At 37.4% G+C, this 18,993-nt stretch overlaps 1 protein-coding gene across 3 annotated transcripts in view; it reads right to left on the bottom strand.

Moving 5' to 3' along the window:
* CCDC171 (coiled-coil domain containing 171) overlaps positions 1-18,993 on the bottom strand; it is a 309,890-nt gene that overhangs the window by 41,881 nt on the left and 249,016 nt on the right. For all 3 annotated transcript variants that reach the window (XM_030294128.1, XM_030294126.1, XM_030294127.1), the window contains one exon: positions 3,917-4,069. In XM_030294128.1, coding sequence (XP_030149988.1) covers positions 3,917-4,069 — 153 coding nt within the window. The remainder of the gene's footprint in view (positions 1-3,916; positions 4,070-18,993) is intronic.

The following is an 18,993-nucleotide window of genomic DNA, read 5'->3' as shown; positions in this document are numbered from 1 at the left end:
GAGCAAGAATGATCTGTTTTGGTTCACATAGTATTACTAGGACCAGAATTGTGCCTACTATAGAGTAGATGCTGAATAAATACTGAACTAATGGATAAAGAATTAAAAATATAATACAAAGAAAGCAGAGCTCAAGTAAGTAGAGACCAGAGAGCCAAAGAAGGAAGTTGATAACAAGTGGAAAAAAAAAAAAAGAACACAAGAGAGGAGTGCTTAAAGAAGAAAGTAGTTAAAAGCTTCATATGTTGCAGAAGAATTAAAAGGCATGAGAAGGAACATGGCATTAAAAGGCATGAATACAGAACAAGCAGAAAATAATTTGTGACCTCTGAGAAAATAGTTTCAGTGGAATGACAGACTCAGAAGCCAGAGAGCGGCAAAACTGAGGAATAAATGGGAGATGAGCATATAGAAGAAGCAAGGAGATCACTTTTCAAGAACGTGTCAGTGAAAAGGAGGGAAAGACAGGCTGCAAGAAAAGGCAGAGAGCTCAGTCACTGGACCATACTGACAGTGATCACAGAGGAAGAATTGCAAACTCGAGGCTACAGTAGGAAGCAGATCAAAATGACAGGATTCACAGCTGAAGATGGGAGGTTATAAATAATCTTTTAATCCAATTACTTTCTATCAAGATAAGGGTGATAAAAATACTAGTGAACTTTTTTTTAGACTAACTACTCACTAAGAGCAAAGCCAAGTCTAAAGTGCTTCAACACTTCTCACTAGAGCTCCCAGTATCTCTGTTAGGGAGTAGGATCATTAGCCCATTTTACAGATGAAAACTCTACTTAGCCACACAATTTACAATTGACAAAATTGAAATTAAATCCACATTTATTGACTTCTATGGCACACATTATTGATTCCTAATTCCCTTGTCCCTCGACTCATTATAGTGAAGAGTGTCCACACGACCCATTTCCAGACAATGGGATATAAGTGGAAATATGTTCAGAGCTTCCTTGGAAAACCTATTCTTTTTAAAAAATATAAATACCAGGGGCGCCTGGGTGGCGCAGTCGGTTAAACGTCCGACTTCAGCCAGGTCACGATCTCGCGGTCCGTGAGTTCGAGCCCCGCGTCAGGCTCTGGGCTGATGGCTCGGAGCCTGGAGCCTGTTTCCGATTCTGTGTCTCCCTCTCTCTCTGCCCCTCCCCCGTTCACGCTCTGTCTCTCTCTGTCCCAAAAATAAATAAACGTTGAAAAAAAAAAAATTTAAAAAAAAAATAAAAAATAAAAAATATAAATACTTGAATATATTTTTAGATATTTAATGAACTATTATCTATTAAATTTCTATTAAAATTTACCAGTATTTAAATAAATTTATATGAAATACAAATATTTAAATTGTTTTTAAAGCAAAGCCTTCCAAGGCTTTTGTCAAACAGATATTTTTGAGCCACCCCATCCTTCTGACTTGGGTGTGATCATAAATCCGAGATCTGGCTGCTGTCTTACGACAATAAGGGAACAGCAGAGAAATCACAGAGAAGTTGGACCACTATCAGCCACAGGACAACAGACACCTACTTCTAGACTTCTTGCTATGTGTGGGAGAAAAGAACACAAAGAACCTGGATTTTCTTAAGTCATGTTGGTCAGGTTTTCTGTTATTTACACTTGATTGTATTCCTAACGGATATAATTCCAAAACCCATGCTCCTATCTACCAAACTGTACCACCTGTCATCTATGAAATACAGAGACTGAGGCTCTTCTCCTCAGAGAGTTCTTAAGGAGTTCAAGTGTGAAAAAGCATACACAAATATATTTAAAAAATAAAATTATTATGCCAATTTATTACTGTTTCAAAAATAGTCATTTTCAAATAAGGAAAGAGACCTGAGAGTAAAGATCCTATAGAGATACAGGATCGGGCAGCGTTCTCCTAGAAAGACACATTGTCACAGCCTGGGAGATTTTTCACATTACACACGTCCCCTTTTGAGAATCGTTGCTAGGGTGAACCACCTCTTACAAATAAGATGGTGAGCATCTCCTTACAGATGTGTTCAGAAGGGGAAAAGGCGGAGGAGTTGAGTTTTATGATGGTAGTGAGGCACACTTTCATTAAGGCATTAGTAGAACAATAATTGATAAAAAATTTTTTTGAATCCATGGGGAAACAATCCTACCTTATCAAGTTTGGCCTTTCTTAAAATAAAAGTAATTACTTTTATATGGATAGCAGTAACAAACAATAAATAATTGTATGACCCAACAAAGCTGACATAACTAAACAGTATAATGAAATACTAACCAATGGGACCAGAGAGCTCACAGGAAGAAATGTGAATAGGTTTCAGAGAAAGGCTAAAATAAATTTAAAATACTCAATTTTTTAAATAAGTTTCCTCTTTAATTTCTCTTGGTGGAGATCAAATTTACTACTCCCTCATTAAGAAATTAACAAAGTCATTTTGAAAAACTGAACTTGGGGCACCTGGATGGCTCAGTTGGTGAAGCACCTGACTCTTGGTTTCGGCTCAGGTCATGATCTCACAGTTTGTAGGTTCGAGCCCCACGTTGGACTCCACACTGTCAGAGCCAAGCCTATTTGGGATTCTCTCTCCTCCCTCTCTCTCTGCCCCTCCCCTGCTTGTGTTTTCTCTCTAAATAAATAAATAAATAAGTAAACTTTAAAAATAAATAAATACAAACTAAACTCAACATCTCAGGTCCCAAATAACTGGTTTGTTCATTTATTGGATGAAGTGCTAGTATTTTCACTCAATGAGCATCAGTTAAACACCTACTATGGGCCAAACTGTTCTTGCCTCTAGAGCGAAGAGGAAATAGCAGTGAAGAAATGCCCCAAATCGCTTGTCTCTATGGAACTTATATTCTATGAGGGTAAGGAACAGACAATAAGCAAATAAATAAAATGAGGTTTATGTCAATCAATAATAAGTGCTACAGTGAAATAAAACAAGGAAGATGAAAGGTACGTAGGCAATATGGGGCGAGAATGAGACAGAGGTTGGGGCTAGGGGAAGGCTGGTAGCTGCAATTTTCAATACTATGGTCATTTCATGGGACGCGAGCACCTGAGCTAAGATCTGACGGAGCTGAAGAACTAACCCACAGCCACGCAGCTATTTGCTTTCATGCTAACTCTTTTTCTGTTGAATACACCATTGAAAAGGGTCAATCGCTGAATGGCAAAATGATACCATTTTTTTCCCTACAAGTCACCCTGATCCATTACAATCAAACGAAAAGAGGAAAAAAGACATTCCAATGATTGGTAATCTTCTGAATCTCACTGTTGATACATCTGACTTTGGAGAAAAAAGTTTAAATGCTTATTTTATTCCCTTATTCACTGTTTGATACTCCCCAAACACATAATTCAAATGTAGAACATTTTGTTTAGTCTTAAATGAGCCCAAATTTCATCCTGGGCTAAAATTTGAAGACATAAAATGGCCGCTGAAACTGAATTTTAATCATGTAGATGAATCACAATATGCATCTTTAGCTAGGCATGTATTATGGATAAGTCTAGTTTTCTACAGAGAATCATCACATGTTCTAATTACCATTTTGGTTATACGCATAATTAATAATATTCTGTCTTAATGGGACACACTGAATCTTCAGACAGTTGCAAGCTTTAACTATGCATACTGCCAAATCCAACTGTCAGCTGCCCTGCCAAACACAAAGGAATCTTGATGTCGTGTTTTAGCATTGATAACAGTATGCATATCTTTATACATGATACAATGGAAAAATTAATTGCCTTTCTTTCCTCAAAATTTTCTCCACACTAATAATTTTACATTGCTTGATTGATCATTTGCGCTAAATTATATATATTGGTGAGTGATCTTATGAGCCATAAAAACATGAATGTAATGTGACCCAAGACACAGAGAAAAAATTTAAAAAACATCGCAGGACTTACTGATTGTAAACTTTCATTTTCCCGTAAACAAGCTGTGTGAAGTTCTGATTTCAACGTTGCAATGTGACTTCGATGAGATGTCATTTCCTTCTCTAATGTAGCAATTCTAGTGCTTGCAAGCTGGTAGACATCCATGAAACTTTTAATCATAGCCTTAAGAAATAAATATAATGTCACAGACAATTCAAATAAAGCTGTCCCCAAAGAAGAATTTCCATAATTTGAAAGCAAAGTCATTAAAATTTTAAAATAAACAACTTTTCATCTTTCTTTAAAATAAGAAAGCTAAAGTTCACATTTTATATTGAGAACAGTGACTATTTTAAGAAAGTTTGGGAGAAAATAATTGAGATTTCTTTTCCAGAGTATATATTTAAATAAGATGTACTTTGATCTATTGTGCTTAAAATTTAGAATGCAATTTTTAAAGATGGCACACTTATTTGCTCTGTAAAGTTAAATTCAAGTTGCAATTTGACCTAAATTTCAATCTTAAGATGCACGATAGATGGATATATATAAGCAAGATATTTTAAAATGAGCTGAGTTACTAAAATTTTCAATCCACCTAAAAAAAAAACCAAACAAGTGTTTTGAAACAAAAGGAGCTGAAATAATCCTGTAATTGGATAAGAGCAAATAATGTGATTCTTATATTGTACAAAAAGCATAATTTTTTCATTCATATAATAGAAGATTGCTCTTACACTATGTATAATAAAATAAATAACATAAGTAAGTGTGTATAAGTTTTTCTCCCCGCTAAATAAATTCTATTTGGGGGACTGTTAGACCTCTGTATTACATTTTATTCATATTTTATAGGCTTTTTCTTCTAAAGCAACTAGTAGTGAATTTTGAGTTCAAGAATACTATCACACCTTTTTTCAAAAAAGTCTTTTAAAATACTTCAAATATAGCAAAAATCAAATATTTCAAAGACATATTCAGATACAATGTTATATTATTTACAAGAAAAAAAAATGTTCTAACCACAGCAACATGTTAGTAAAATGGTAGACAGTCTGAGCATTTCCAAATTATATTCAATCTGAAGGGTCTGATTTGGAAAAGCTTTGAGAAACGAGATATTTGAGCAATTCCAAATGCACATGAAATAATAATTTGGTGAACAAAAAGTAAGAAACAGTGTATACAATGTCTAAGAAACAGAAGTACACTAGCCATTTGTAGGTAATAGTAAGAAAATTCATACCTTTTTGCCTAATAAATTCCTATTTGCCCTAAAACATTAAGCTCAGACACCATCTTTTTCAAGAAGTCTTTTTTGAACCCAAAGCACTGTTAATTTTTACTCTGGCCCTGTGTGGGCCCCTCATGCTTGCTTTTACTATAACGTTTATTGCTTTAGCAGAAATATATTAGTTTACGTGTTTATCTTTACTAGACCGAGGAGCTCCTAAAGCCAGACACTATGCCGAATCTCTGTATCACCATGGATGTTAGTGGCCCATGGTGAGCGCTTGTTTGAATGAACGAATGAGTGAATGAATGAATGAAGGTAAAACTGGAAAATATAAAAAAACCACAAGTTGAGGCCATATGCTGGCATAGAATGCCTTATAGGAAAGGATGAAGATATTTGGGGAAATACAATCTTAACACTCTAATGTATAAATTATTAACCATACTTTGTTTAAATCAAAAAAAGAAGTGAAAGCATGGCTGTAGGCACAAAAGGATAGGATACACAAAAGAGAATTCTATTACCCAACACTAAATAAGCCTGGTATGACTTCATGTTTGGGAACATCTCTACCTTACTTTGAGTTATTTCAAGGTGTGCTTATAGCTAATACTAACACAAAATATTCCCCTGGGCTTCAAAAGTATGTAAAATTCAGAAACTATAAAACCATATCTTCTTCTTCCAATGCCAAGTCTCTCTCCACTCTTATAAATTCACTTATCTCCACCATTGAGATAGTGGAACCAAAAATCACAAGTCCTCTCTTTGTCTGGTCATCGCTCCGCTACTTACTTAGCTTTACACTGCTGGGCAATGTTATGTCATCTCTCTGAACTTCCATTTTATCCCTCCATGAAATAGAAAGAAGGGTCATTTTCTTGCCTACTACCAACCTGTTGTACGGCTCAGATAATGAAAAATCTACGATAAAGTCATTCTCTCAATCCTTCAACTACATTGCAGCTATATAAGAAAGCCCTCTAAAAATGGTAAACTACTGAATTTCATTGAGTATTACCATTGCTCTATTTTTATTTTTGATGTTTATTTATTTTTGAGAGAGGGAGAGACAGAGTGTGAGGGGGGGAGGAGCAAAGAGAGACAGAGACACAGAATGCAAAGTATGCTCCAGGCTCCCAGCTGTCAGCACAGAGCCCTGGGCCAGGGCTTGAACTCACCAACCATGAGATCATGACCTGAGCCGAAGTTGGACACTTAACCACCTGAGCCACCCAGGCGCCCTGTTCTGTTTTTAAATTCTCCACTAAGATATTAATGAGACAACCTGTGATAGGTGGTTTGTATACATATGTTCTTATTATATAAGGATCTAAAATGTATAAAAGTCATAAAAAGATATGTAAGTGCTTAATGAATAAAAAAAGTACTTTTCTATCAGTAATAGGCTCCTGGATTATGATTTCACTGTATGGTCACAATGGAACTGGCCTCTAACATTTAAGAATAAAAAAGCTCAACATTTAAAAAGTTATCCTATTTCCTAAATTTGGAGAAACATATTTCATGAATTCTCATGTACATGATACCCTTAAAGGAATACATAATATAAATTATATCCCTTCAAACCTTTTTTTAAAAAAAATAAAAGACTTTTTGAGAAGTTACATCTGAATTTTTATATGGTGGATGAAACAAAAGTCATAATTATTTTGGCTCCTTCCTTGATCTACTTTTTTTTTTAATTTTTTTTTTTAACATTTATTTATTTTTGAGACACAGAGACAGAGCATGAACAGGGGAGGGTCAGAGAGAGGGAAACACAGAATCTGAAACGGCTCCAGGCTCTGAGCTGTCAGCACAGAGCCCGACATGGGGCTTGAACTCACAGACCGCGAAATCATGACCTGAGCCGAAGTCGGCCGCTTAACTGACTGAGCCACCCAGGCGCCCCCTTGATCTACTTTTAATAACTAAATTCTAATATTCAGTGCAGTATTAAGAGAAATCATATATTACTTCTTTAGAACACTAAAAAGAATATAGAAATAAACTGTTTTTGCATAGGATTTAGAACATTAAACATTTTAAATCTTTTATTTATTTACTTTTTTAATTTTAGAGAGAGGATACAAGCCGGGGAGAGGGGCAGAAGGAGAGAGAGAGAATTTCTCTTTTAATGTTTATTTATTTTGAGAGAGAGAGGGAGAGAGCACACGCGTGAGCAGGGGAGTGGCAGAGAGAGGGGGAGAGGGAGAATTCCAAGCAGGCTCTGAGCTGTCAGCACGGAGCCAGATGTGGGGCTTGGTCCCACAAACCATGAGATCATGACCTGAGCCGAAATCAAGAGTTGGATGCTCAACAGACTCAGCCACCAAGATGCCCTTAAGATCTTTTAATGCAGCATTTTGTTTGAGAGATGAAAGCAGGGTTGTTTTTACAACACCTATCTATGATGTCTTTTCAGAGTAACAAGGAACAGTGATAAATACAACATGTTTCATGGTACAAATAGGTTTAAAAACGACCCCACCTTTCTAAAATGAAAACCTCCTTCAGAACTGAAAGGTGTGGTGGGGGTCGGGGGTCAGTGACATTGCAGTTATTGAAAGAAGCACCAGATCTTTTGAAGAATAAAGAATGTTAACTTTCAATATTAAAAAGTGATTCAAACTGTGTAATAAAGGATTCCAGTGAAAATCCATCTCTTTAATACAAAGAAAGGCATCAGGTTGGTAGAATAAGTGGAAATGACAGTCTGGATCAACTGAGGGGGGTGGGGGAGGAAGGAGCGAGCATCTGATGACTTCTGCATCAATCTCCCAAGGTCTAAGCTTTCACAACATACCTCTTGCCCATATTAAAACATCACACCGTTCTACATTAGCAAACAACGACAGCACAGCACGGTACTGCATATAGCATGCCCAGCGCTGGAGAATGTATTCCGTGTCATCTTGGGCCCTGGGGATTTGGACCATGTATCTCAGTGGGGCTTATCTAGTTACACGACAAACAGAACAAAAGACAGTTTCTGGACCAGAATAGCCTTTTGTTTCAGAGATCATCTAGAGTGTTTATAATCAACATAACAAGATGAGAGAATCCAAACAAAATTCCACCTCCTGTTCATTTTAAGGAAAAGTATAAGTGTTTTACTGTGCAAAAAAATTCTGAGCTACAAATAGGTGACTGTCACTTGAGCATGAGGATAATATTTATATAACTCGTTATGTATGTATTATGTAATTTAGACCGACTTCAAAATTGAATTTCAGGGGAAATGGGATCCTTGGGAACCTGATGTCAGGAGGAGAAATTAGTGGAAAATGTCATAAGACCTAGATGCCAAAATAGTAAATCTTTTACTTATATTTTTGAGTAATTGGGAGGCAAAAACCTCAGATATTTCACTTTAAATATACCTATAGATATACTTCATTTCTATATACTATATAAAGTAAATATGCCATGTAAAATACCAAAATGCGAAATATAAAAAGTCCCCATAAAATGGGGATAATAATTCCTTTTTTTTTTTTTTTTTTTTTTTGAGAGAGAGAGAGAGAGCGAGCAGGGGGAGAACAGTGGGAGAGAAGCATAGGGAGAAAGAGAGAAACAGAGAGACAGCAAGAGAGAATCTTAAGCAGAGCTTGATCCCACGACCCTGGGATCATGACCTGAGCCGAAATCAAGAGTCAGACACTCAACCTACTGAGCCACCCACGTGCCCCACTAATTCCTATCTTATAAAGATTTTGTGAGGATTAAATGAGTATTAAGACCTGAAAAGATCTTACCTATCTGAAACATAGGAAACACTCAGGTAAATGTTAGCTGTCATAAAGATAATGACATCAAATTAGGAAAAATATTTTTTAGCTCATAAAACAAAGATTCAATATTTCTGAGGGGTATTATTAGACATGATGTAAACATTTTAAATATTAGGTATTCCACATATATGGAATATATTAAAGTCCTTCCAAACATAAAGAATTTAATTTAATTTTTTTTTTTTTTTTTGAGAGAGAGCATGCGTGTGTGTGAGCATGAGCAAGGAAAGGGCAGAGGGAGAGAGAATCCTAAGCAGGCTCCACACTCCATGCAGAGCCCCACGTGGGACTCAGTCTCATAACTGTGAGATCATAACCGGAGCCAAAATCAAGAGTCAGACGCTTAACCAACCGAGCCACCCAGGCGCCCCTCAAGTGCAAAGAATTTCAGAGGCCAATGAATATTTACTTCCTAACAACAAAACTTCCCACTGATTATAAAACAGTTCCTATTTATAATGTTATTCTTATAAGTTTTTCTTTAAATTCCAGTTAGTTAACACACAGTGTAATATTAGTTTCAAGGGTACGATATAGTGATTCAACACTTGCATACATCACCCAGTGCTCACCCCAAGTGCCCTCCTTAATCACCCATTTAGCCCATTCCTCCACCCACCTCCCCTCCAGCAACCCTCAGTTTGTTCTCTATATTTAAGAGTCTCTTACGGTTTGCCTCCTCTCTGTTTGTATCTTACTTTATTTTTCCTTCCCTTTCCCTGTGTTCATCTGTTTTGTTTTTTAAATTCAACATATGAATGAAATCATATATTTGTCTTTCTCTGACTGACTTTATGTCATTTAGCATAGTACACTCTAGTTCCACCTACGTTGTTACAAATGGCAAGATCTCATTTGTGTGTGTGTGGCTGAGTAATATCCCATTGTATATATACCACATCTTCTTTATCCACTCATCAGTTGATGGACATTAGGGTTCTTTCCATAATTTGGCTATTGTTGATAGCGCTGCTATAAACATTGAGGTGCAGGTGCCCCTTCGAATCAGCATTTTTGTATCCTTTGGATAAATACCTAGTAGTGCAATTGCCGGGTGTAGGGTAGTCCTATTTTCAACTTTTGGAGGAAACTCCATACTGTTTTTCAGAGTAGCTGCACCAGTTTGCATTCCCAGCAACAGTGGGATGGGATGGGGTTTTTATTTTATTTTATTTTTTGAATTTTATTTTTTTATTTTTTTTTCAATATATGAAGTTTATTGTCAAATTAGTTTCCATACAACCCCCAGTGCTCATCCCAAAAGATGCCCTCTTCAATACCCATCACCCACCCTCCCCTCCCTCCCACCCCCCCATCAACCCTCAGTTTGTTCTCAGTTTTTAGGAGTCTCTTATGCTTTGGCTCTCTTCCACTCTAATCTCTTTTTTTGTTTCCTTCCCCTCCCCCATGGGTTTCTGTTAAGTTTCTCAGGATCCACATAAGAGTGAAACCATATGGTATCTGTCTTTCTCTGTATGGCTTATTTCACTTAGCATCACACTCTCCAGTTCCATCCACGTTGCTACAAAGGGCCATATTTCATTCTTTCTCATTGCCACGTAGTACTCCATTGTGTATATAAACCACAATTTCTTTATCCATTCATCAGTTGATGGACATTTAGGTTCTTTCCATAATTTGGCTATTGTTGAGAGTGCTGCTATAAACATTGGGGTACAAGTGCCCCTATGCATCAGTACTCCTGCATGGGATGGGTTTTTTAAATAATTTTCTAAATAGAATGCTTTTGACAGCCACTTGCCATCAAAGAGAAGGACTACAGATTTGGAATCCTTCTCTTTTTGTGAAGAAAATACTATAATTCAGACTAAGTTCAAGAGTACTTTGAAGCACTTCATCACAAGAAAAACAGTGACCTATTATATTGGAGATTTTAAAGACTACTTTTTAACTCATTGTACACTATTGTAAAATTTACTCTCTGTAAAATAATTTAATCCATAAACTCACTTAACCAGACAGGGTACATAACAGTTCATGCTGAAACACAAAAGAAGTAAAGAAACAAGCAAGGATGCCACTCTCAGCCCCTCTTCATGGTGAAATCCTTCCACCTTCCTTTAACACACCTTATGGGAACATTAATGTCCAAAAACATGGACCAAGTGATATGCCAGTCCATTTCAAAGAATAACAATTGTATTTCTTATGTTACAGAAAAAAAAGGGAGCATCCTTTGACTTGCCTACCCACCGGGATGTACCTGATCTCCAAAGTGAGTTAGAATGGAAAAAAAAAAAAAGAACTTCCAAATATAGCTTGTATTTTTTACTACATTTAGTTCTTTTAATAGACTTTATTTCTTAGAGCAGTTTTCAGTTCACAGAAAAATTCGGGAGAAAGTACAGAGTTCCTGTACACACCCAAACCTCCCAACTATCAACACCCTGCACAGAGTGGTACACCTGTTACCACCCGCAGTGACAGTTCATCACCCAAAGTCCACAGATCACATTAGGAATGACTCTTGATGGCGTGTATTCTATGAGTTTTAGCAAATATATAATAACGTATATCCATCATTATGGTAGCCTACAGAAGAGTTTCACTGCCCTCAAAATCCCCTATGCTCCATCTTTTATCCCGCCCTCCTCCCTAACCCCTGACAACACTGATCTTTTTACTGTCTCCATAGTTTTTATATTAGCTTTTAAATCTTTCTCTTTAAGATTTTTTTGAAATCACATCTTTTTAAACTGTTTTCTACATTATATGTAATATATGTATATATATATTATATATATATATATATATATATATATATATGTTATAAAGAAATAGATACACATACACTGTGGCTGCTCAAAAATGAGAGTGAGCGATCAACAAGTTTAGAGAGCACTCGTCCACACTGTGAGGTGACTAGTTCGGGGAGCACACCAGAAGCAAGCACGCTAGTGATGTGCTGGTGCTGAGGGGACGGCAGCAGCCCTGTTTGTCCCCAGAGACTGAAAGAGTGAGGGCCCTAGAATCAGAGAAGCAGAGTAGGGCCCCAGCAGCCTCTACATTCAGAAGACAATTCACCAGCCCACGGTACCTGACTGCACGCACACCCCACTTCTCTCCCTGATGCCCAGATATAGTGCCAACAACCAGGAACCTCATCTACAGAAGCACAGAAGCAGCACCCCACTCTAGGGGACCAAAACCCATTTGCTGCATGACAGATGACCAAAAACTAAATGGCTTCAGCAACACATTTTTAGTATTTCGTACTTTCTGTGGATCTAGCACCGGTTAGCTGGGTGCTCTGCTCAGGGTCCCAGCAGGCTGAAATCAAGGGGTCAAATGCAGCTGCAGTCTCATCTGAGACTCAGGGTCTTCTTCCAAGCCCATGCTAAGTAGAGTTTATTTCCTGAAGTTTGTAGAATCGAGGTCTCTGTTTTCTTGTTGGCCATCAGTCAGGGTCACTCTTGGTTCCTAGAGACCGCCCTCATGTTGTTGCTGGATGGACCCCTCCTTTCTCTACATGGCTACTTGCTTTTCTCCAGGTCAGCAACAGAGCACCTCCCTCACTTCACCTTCTTTTAAAAGGCTCACCCGATTAGGTCAGGCCCACCCAGGATGATCTCATATTTACTGGTCTTGCTTGCCCACCCTCAAAAGAAGGAGATTAATTACATGGTGCATGTACAACCAGGGGGAAGGGAAGGGTCTTGTGGGCCATCTTAGAAGTCTGATTATCATACCCTATACAAAAATTAACTCAAAATTGACCACAGACTTAAATGTAAAACATAAAACTATAGAACTCTTAGGAAAAAAAATAGGAGAAAATCTTTGGCATCTTTGGGCTTGGTGAAGGGTTCTGAGACATGATACTGAAAGCATAATCCATACAAGGAAAAAAAAAACCAATAAACTGAACTTCACCTGAACTTCACCAAAAGATCCTGTTACTATGGTTAAAAGAAAGCTACCATAGGAGAAAATATTTTCAAACCACATATCTGATAAAGAACTAGTTTCTAGCATATGTTTTTTTAAAAACTCTCAAAACTCAACAGTAAAAAGACAAACATTCCAATTAGAAAATGAGCAAGAGACACTAAGATACATTTTACCAAAGAGAACATAACAGATCTCACATACGCACATTAAAAGATTTTCAAAATCACAAGCCATTAGAGAATGAAAAGAAGCAGAGTGAGATATTACTCTGCATCTACCAGTATGGCTAAAAGAAGAAACTGTGACATCAAAAGCCAACAAGGAAGCAGAGAAACTGGAACTCTCCTACGTTATGGCAAGAATGAAAAATGGTACAGTCACTCTGGAAAACAGTTTGGCGATTTCTTTAAAAATTAAGCATGCAATTACATTTGGCCCAGAAATCAGTCCTGGCCTTTTTTTTCTACAGAAATTAAAAAAAAATTTTTTTTGTTCACACAAAAATCTGTACATGAATGTTCAGAACAGCTTTACATGTAATAGCCCAAAGTTGGAAACAACCAAGCTGTTCCTCAATGAGTGGCGTCACACATTGTAGAACATCCATACATGACTACTCATAGAACAGAAAGGAACAAACTACAGACAGATACAACTTGGATGGATTCAAGGGCACTATGCTGAGTGGGGGGCGGGGGGGGGAGTCAATCTCAAAAGATCACATTCGGTAGGATTTCATTTATTTATCATGGACAAAATCAGACAGACAGAAAACATTTCATGGTTACCAGGGCTTAGGGGTGATTTCAGGGGGAGGGGCTGAAATGTCTCTAAAATGGTCAGCTGATGGAGATCTCTGTGGTGACACAACAGTCCTGCATCTTGAGTGTGGTGGAGGCTACACAAATATATCCACATGATAAAATGTCACAGAACTATACATACACACTGTACCGGTGTCCTTTCTCTGGTTTTGATATTGTACTAAAGTTAAGTAGGATGTAACATGGGGGAAACTGGATGAAGGATACTATTTTTGCAACTTCTTGTGACTCTATAATTATATCAAAATAAAAAGGTAAAAAAAAAAGCAAAGCAAAGTACATATGCGTGTGTGTCGGATGCTAATGTTTAACTAAAAAGGTTATATATACAGATTTAGTTACACATCTGAACATATTTTAGAAACAAGTAAACAAGAGAAGAACAAAACTTCTCCCAAAACCTTTAAATGATACCTACTTATCTGACAAAGGCCTGGACTAGATCTTCTTAGATCTTAGCCAGTCTTCTGCCTATAACTCCCAAAGAATCCTTCATGCAGACACATGAACAAGACAACCTAGAATTTTGCTTATCACATTCAACCTGAGAGGATGTCAGACACCTGTCTGTATTTGCTCACTGAGTGTCACAGCAATGACGGCTATCCTGGGGCCAGGGTACAGCCTATGGTCTCAAAGGAGTCAATACAATCTGAAGGGCATTTGCCCCCAGCTCTATTCTCCCCTCGAAGTCAATCCCACGTCTGCCCCAGAGTAGGCCAAGGACAGAGGTGAACCCCACACTCTTCCACCAGGAATCTCACCCAATGAGTTGGGATGTATGGGAGTCAATAAACCCTAGGTTTGATCAAATCTTTGCCCAAAGGTATTCTTGCTTCCTTCATAGTTCCCACACTGCAAGGCTTACCTGGACCCCAGTCTTAGCAAAAGCAGTTACTATGTGCCAAACATCACAGTATGAGCTTTGCATACTCTTCTAATTCTGGCAATAATTCTCTAAGGACTCATATTATCTCTCCTTTACAGATTAGGAAACCAAGGCTCAGTGATGTTCTAAGTACCTTATCCAAGGTCGTAGCACATAAATAATGGAACTGAGATTCAAATTCACGTCTGTTCAATTCCAAAGCCCCTGCTCATTCCACATGCTGCAAGTTTCCCAGGTTGCTTTATATTGGTTTAGTGGGGTTTTTGGTTTGTTTGGTTTTGGCTGTCTATCATACAAAGTTTCTTAGTAAAACCAGCAGAATAAATCTAGGCTTTCCAAGTTTCAAAAAATTGCACGGCTAGTCTATCACAACATTCATTTAAGTGTCAATTTAATCCACGCTCTCTCCTCTATTGATGGAAAAGGTACAAAAGAAAAGCCTCTCTTGAATTTTGCTATAAAACCAGGATTTTCAAAGATCTCAAACTCAATAATTATTATACTGCACTACCTCTGAACAACCAATTTTCACTTATGTAATGGAAATAAATATTTACTTCAAGTAAAGGAACTTCAGGTGGTATTTTCTTAAGGATTTAATTCATTCTATAGAATGGGTTCAATAAACATTTGCCACAAATTAATGAATCCTTATTCTGTCCTAATATGTTACATTATTTCTATACTGGCCCCCCAAACCTCTGGGTTCTAGAAAAATGTAATTTGAAAGAAGGCTGTGAGTTCATTTTAATGAGAAGAAAATTAAGTTTACAAATTAAAGCAAATCTATTATTCATACAATAGATTATTTCGAAAAATGAGAACCCTTGGGAAAACAACTTCTAGTGTGTTTAACTGACTTATGTATGTAAAATGGCAACGTGTTGTACATCTCTTAACATCTTGACTTGAGGATCTGACGTTATCAGTGAAAGACATCAGAAGAAAAATACCAAGACCCCAAAAGACCAATATCCCAAGTCCTGCCCACCCAGAACGGGTTCTTCTGACTCATAAATTCTCATTCCAAATGAGATCCATGCATACTGGACATATATGTGGAAGGAACAGGACTCCAAGAGGTTCTACTTAATTTCCATTTTACCTGCTAAGACTAAAGAAGGCTTTTATCCTCTCATATCCAGAAAATTACCTGGTAGAAAAATGACCTTTCCTTTATGTAGCAACTAGGATTTTGGTGAACCGAGGTTTCACCTCTCTCTCATACAAGATGCTTTTCCATTCCTGGACAACCTCCTTTTGACCCTAGATGTCCTAGGGGTCTGTTTGCATGTACTAGAATTACTCTGTTTGCTTTAGAGACTGGCCTGGGCCCCTGCCATCCACTTAAGATTATGTGCTCCTATTTATTTAGTACAGGGCATGGTTAAAAACATGTGTAACTAGATATTTAATGCAATGTACAAACAGACACTGAAATGCTTCATTGTAATGACAGTGACGATGATGAGGATAGTAAATGTGTCGGGCTATTAGAAGAAAAAAATTGTGTCACAAATACACAATCTCCTTAGTCAAGCACAACTAAAGACAAAATAGTATGAATTGACTTGATTCCATATTGCATACAGTTCAGGTATGTTTTGTTGCTGTTATTATATATAAGAAAAAGAGAATATCAAAGTTCATTTTCCCCTTTTTGCCATTTGAAATGGCCGTGCACTTGACTTATGCCATCACTCAAAATTTTTACTGGCACCACTTTGAAGGATGTAAATATAGTAGCTTTTCAGGTATGAGAAGGAGCCTCATGGGAAACCATATTCCGCAGAGTTGCAGAATACTTCGGCAGCAGATTTTTTTTTTAAATGATGTTTGCTTTATATCGTGTTTAGATTCTAAACTTTTTTCTGGCCTCCACTCAACCATGGCATATACAACTTAAATGTGCCAAGAACAAGACCAATTCTTTTTCAAATATGTTATTTCCAACCAGAACTGAATCAAAGCCAATCTGGAAGCTAAATGCAGCTTCTAGACTAATGGTGATTACTGCTCTTATTATGCTAAAGGGTACTGTAAAGAAAGACCAAAGGGATAAGCCGTGACACTGGTTTCCTACAAGAATATGGAAAAGCCATCAGCAAAATAATCAGAGACTGAGAAAAAAGTTTCTCTTGGAAACTCTTGCATATGGACGTGAAGTCATAAAAAAGAACAGTGATCTTAACAAATTCTAAAAGAAATGAGTTTCTCAGAAGATACTGCTAGATTGATAATAATTAATAATATAATTATCATTATTACTATCATAATTATAAATTACCTTCCTTTAGGACTTAAAAATTCAAGCAACATGCAAAATGTCCATCATATGGTAAATTATACAACTGGCACAGGGTTTATTAATGAATAAAGATTGATAAAGTGAGAGTAGTTTAGTTATTGGGTAACACAGAATTAATCATGGGTCAAAGCAAATGATGAAGAGACTTAACCTCATTACTTTATAAACTCTCCTTCAGGAAAAAATATGTTATTATTCGAGTTCCCATTCCTCAGCACCTACTATGTCTTGACATCACTGGTAGTTTTATAAAATGGGGGTTATTAGGCTGCTTTGGATTCTATCGACAGAGAGAAAGAAGACTTCGTATGGTATGAGTGTACAGATAAGTTTTGGGATTCAGTTGGTGTGAGCTGGAATTCAGGCAGTCTAGCTTTGTCCAAATGTCAAAACCATAATATCTGGCACCGAATGCAGAAATGTTTATACGCACTTCTGATACCTAACAGTACAGTCCTTGGAGATCAAAGTTACTTTGACTACTATTCTCTCCTTCTTATTTTAAGTAATAGACACATCTGTGCAGGGTGATTTAGACTCCTCAACCAAAGGAAGGGCATTTTCTAGGTGTACTAAATAACATATACAAATCTGCACAGTTCTGTTTTCCATGGCAAAATGCATCGTCTCGAAGCTTTATGCTGTACTTGGAAAATAGGAATTATTTAGCCCAATTTACCTATAAAGCTACTGAGGATCAGAGTCCATACCTAACTTTCTTAAGAGCACATTGCTAGGGTCACCTGGGTGGTTCAGTTGGTTAAGCATCTGACTCAGCTCAAGTCTTGATCTCAGGGTCATGAGTTTAAGCCCTGCACTGGTCTCTGTGCTGGGCATGAAGCTTAGTTAAAAACAAACAAACAAACAAAAAGAGTACATTGCTAATAATGACACAACTGGAAATCTGAAGTCCGTCTAATTCTAAACTCCTTGTTCTTTTCCCTAGTGTGCAATTTCTCAATAGAGAAAATCTCAGTTCATTCATTATTGTATTCAACAAATATTTCTGAGCACTTAAGTTCTAGGTGTTGAGGATACAGCGGTGAAGACCAAGCCCTGCCCTCAGGGGTCTTACATTCCAGTGAAAGACAGATAATAGACAAATATATTGGTCATGTGCTATGAAGGAAAATTAAACAGGGTCAAGGCTATGAAGTGCAAAGGGAGAGGGTGGCTGTTTTAGTTAATGACAAGAGAAGGCTTGTTCATGATATGACATTTAAGCACAGACATGAATGAGTGAAGGACTGAGCCTCATGACGATTTGGCGTAAGCCATGCCAAGTAAGGAGACCAGCATACTCAGAGCCTAGGAATGGGACTGTGCTTCGTGTATTCAAGTTACAGCAAAAAGGTCAATATTGCTATATACTTACTGCTCTATACTCAGTGAATGAAAGGCAGAGTGTTAGAAGATGAAGTTGGACAGAGGCAAGGCCCAGATAACGAGGAGCCCAAGGGCAAGATGTGAAGTTTGGAGTTTATTTGAAGGGTGATGGGAAGAGAGAGGAATGCCATTAAAAGAGGCATGGCACATTGTGATTCTATTTCTTAAGTTGGTAAAATAACAGATTTTTAAATTTCATATGGAAACTGAGTAGATAAAACACAGAGTATATTATCTCCTCAAAAAAGCCAGGAAGGCTCTTCCTGTCAAAAAAAAAAAAATTATATTCAAGTTAGTTAACATGAAGAAATGGGCAGAAGACATGAATACACACTTTTCCAAAGAAGACATCCAGATGGCTAACAGGCACATGAAAAGATGCTCCACATCACTCATCATCAGGGAAATACAAATCAAAACCACAATGAGATACCGCCTCTCACCTGTCAGAGTGGCTAACATTAACAACTCAGGAAACAACAGGTGCTGGCAAGGATGTGGAGAAACGGGAACTCTCTTGCACTGTTGGTGGGAATGCAAACTGGTACAGCCGCTCTGGAAAACAGTATGGAGGCTCCTCAAAAAATTAAATATAGAACTACCCTATGACCCAGCAATTGCACTACTAGGAATTAATCCAAAAGATTCAAAAATGCTGATTTGAAGGGACACAAGCGCCCCAACGTTTACAGCAGCACTATCGACAATAGCCAAAGTCTGGAAAGAGCCCAAATGTCCATCAACTGATGAACGG

The sequence above is a fragment of the Lynx canadensis genome, chromosome D4 (assembly GCF_007474595.2).
Source record: "Lynx canadensis isolate LIC74 chromosome D4, mLynCan4.pri.v2, whole genome shotgun sequence".
In the NCBI taxonomy this organism is placed as follows: Eukaryota; Metazoa; Chordata; class Mammalia; order Carnivora; family Felidae; genus Lynx; species Lynx canadensis.
The sequence above is the reverse complement of the archived record's forward strand: the minus strand, read 5'-3'. Positions and strand labels throughout refer to the sequence as shown.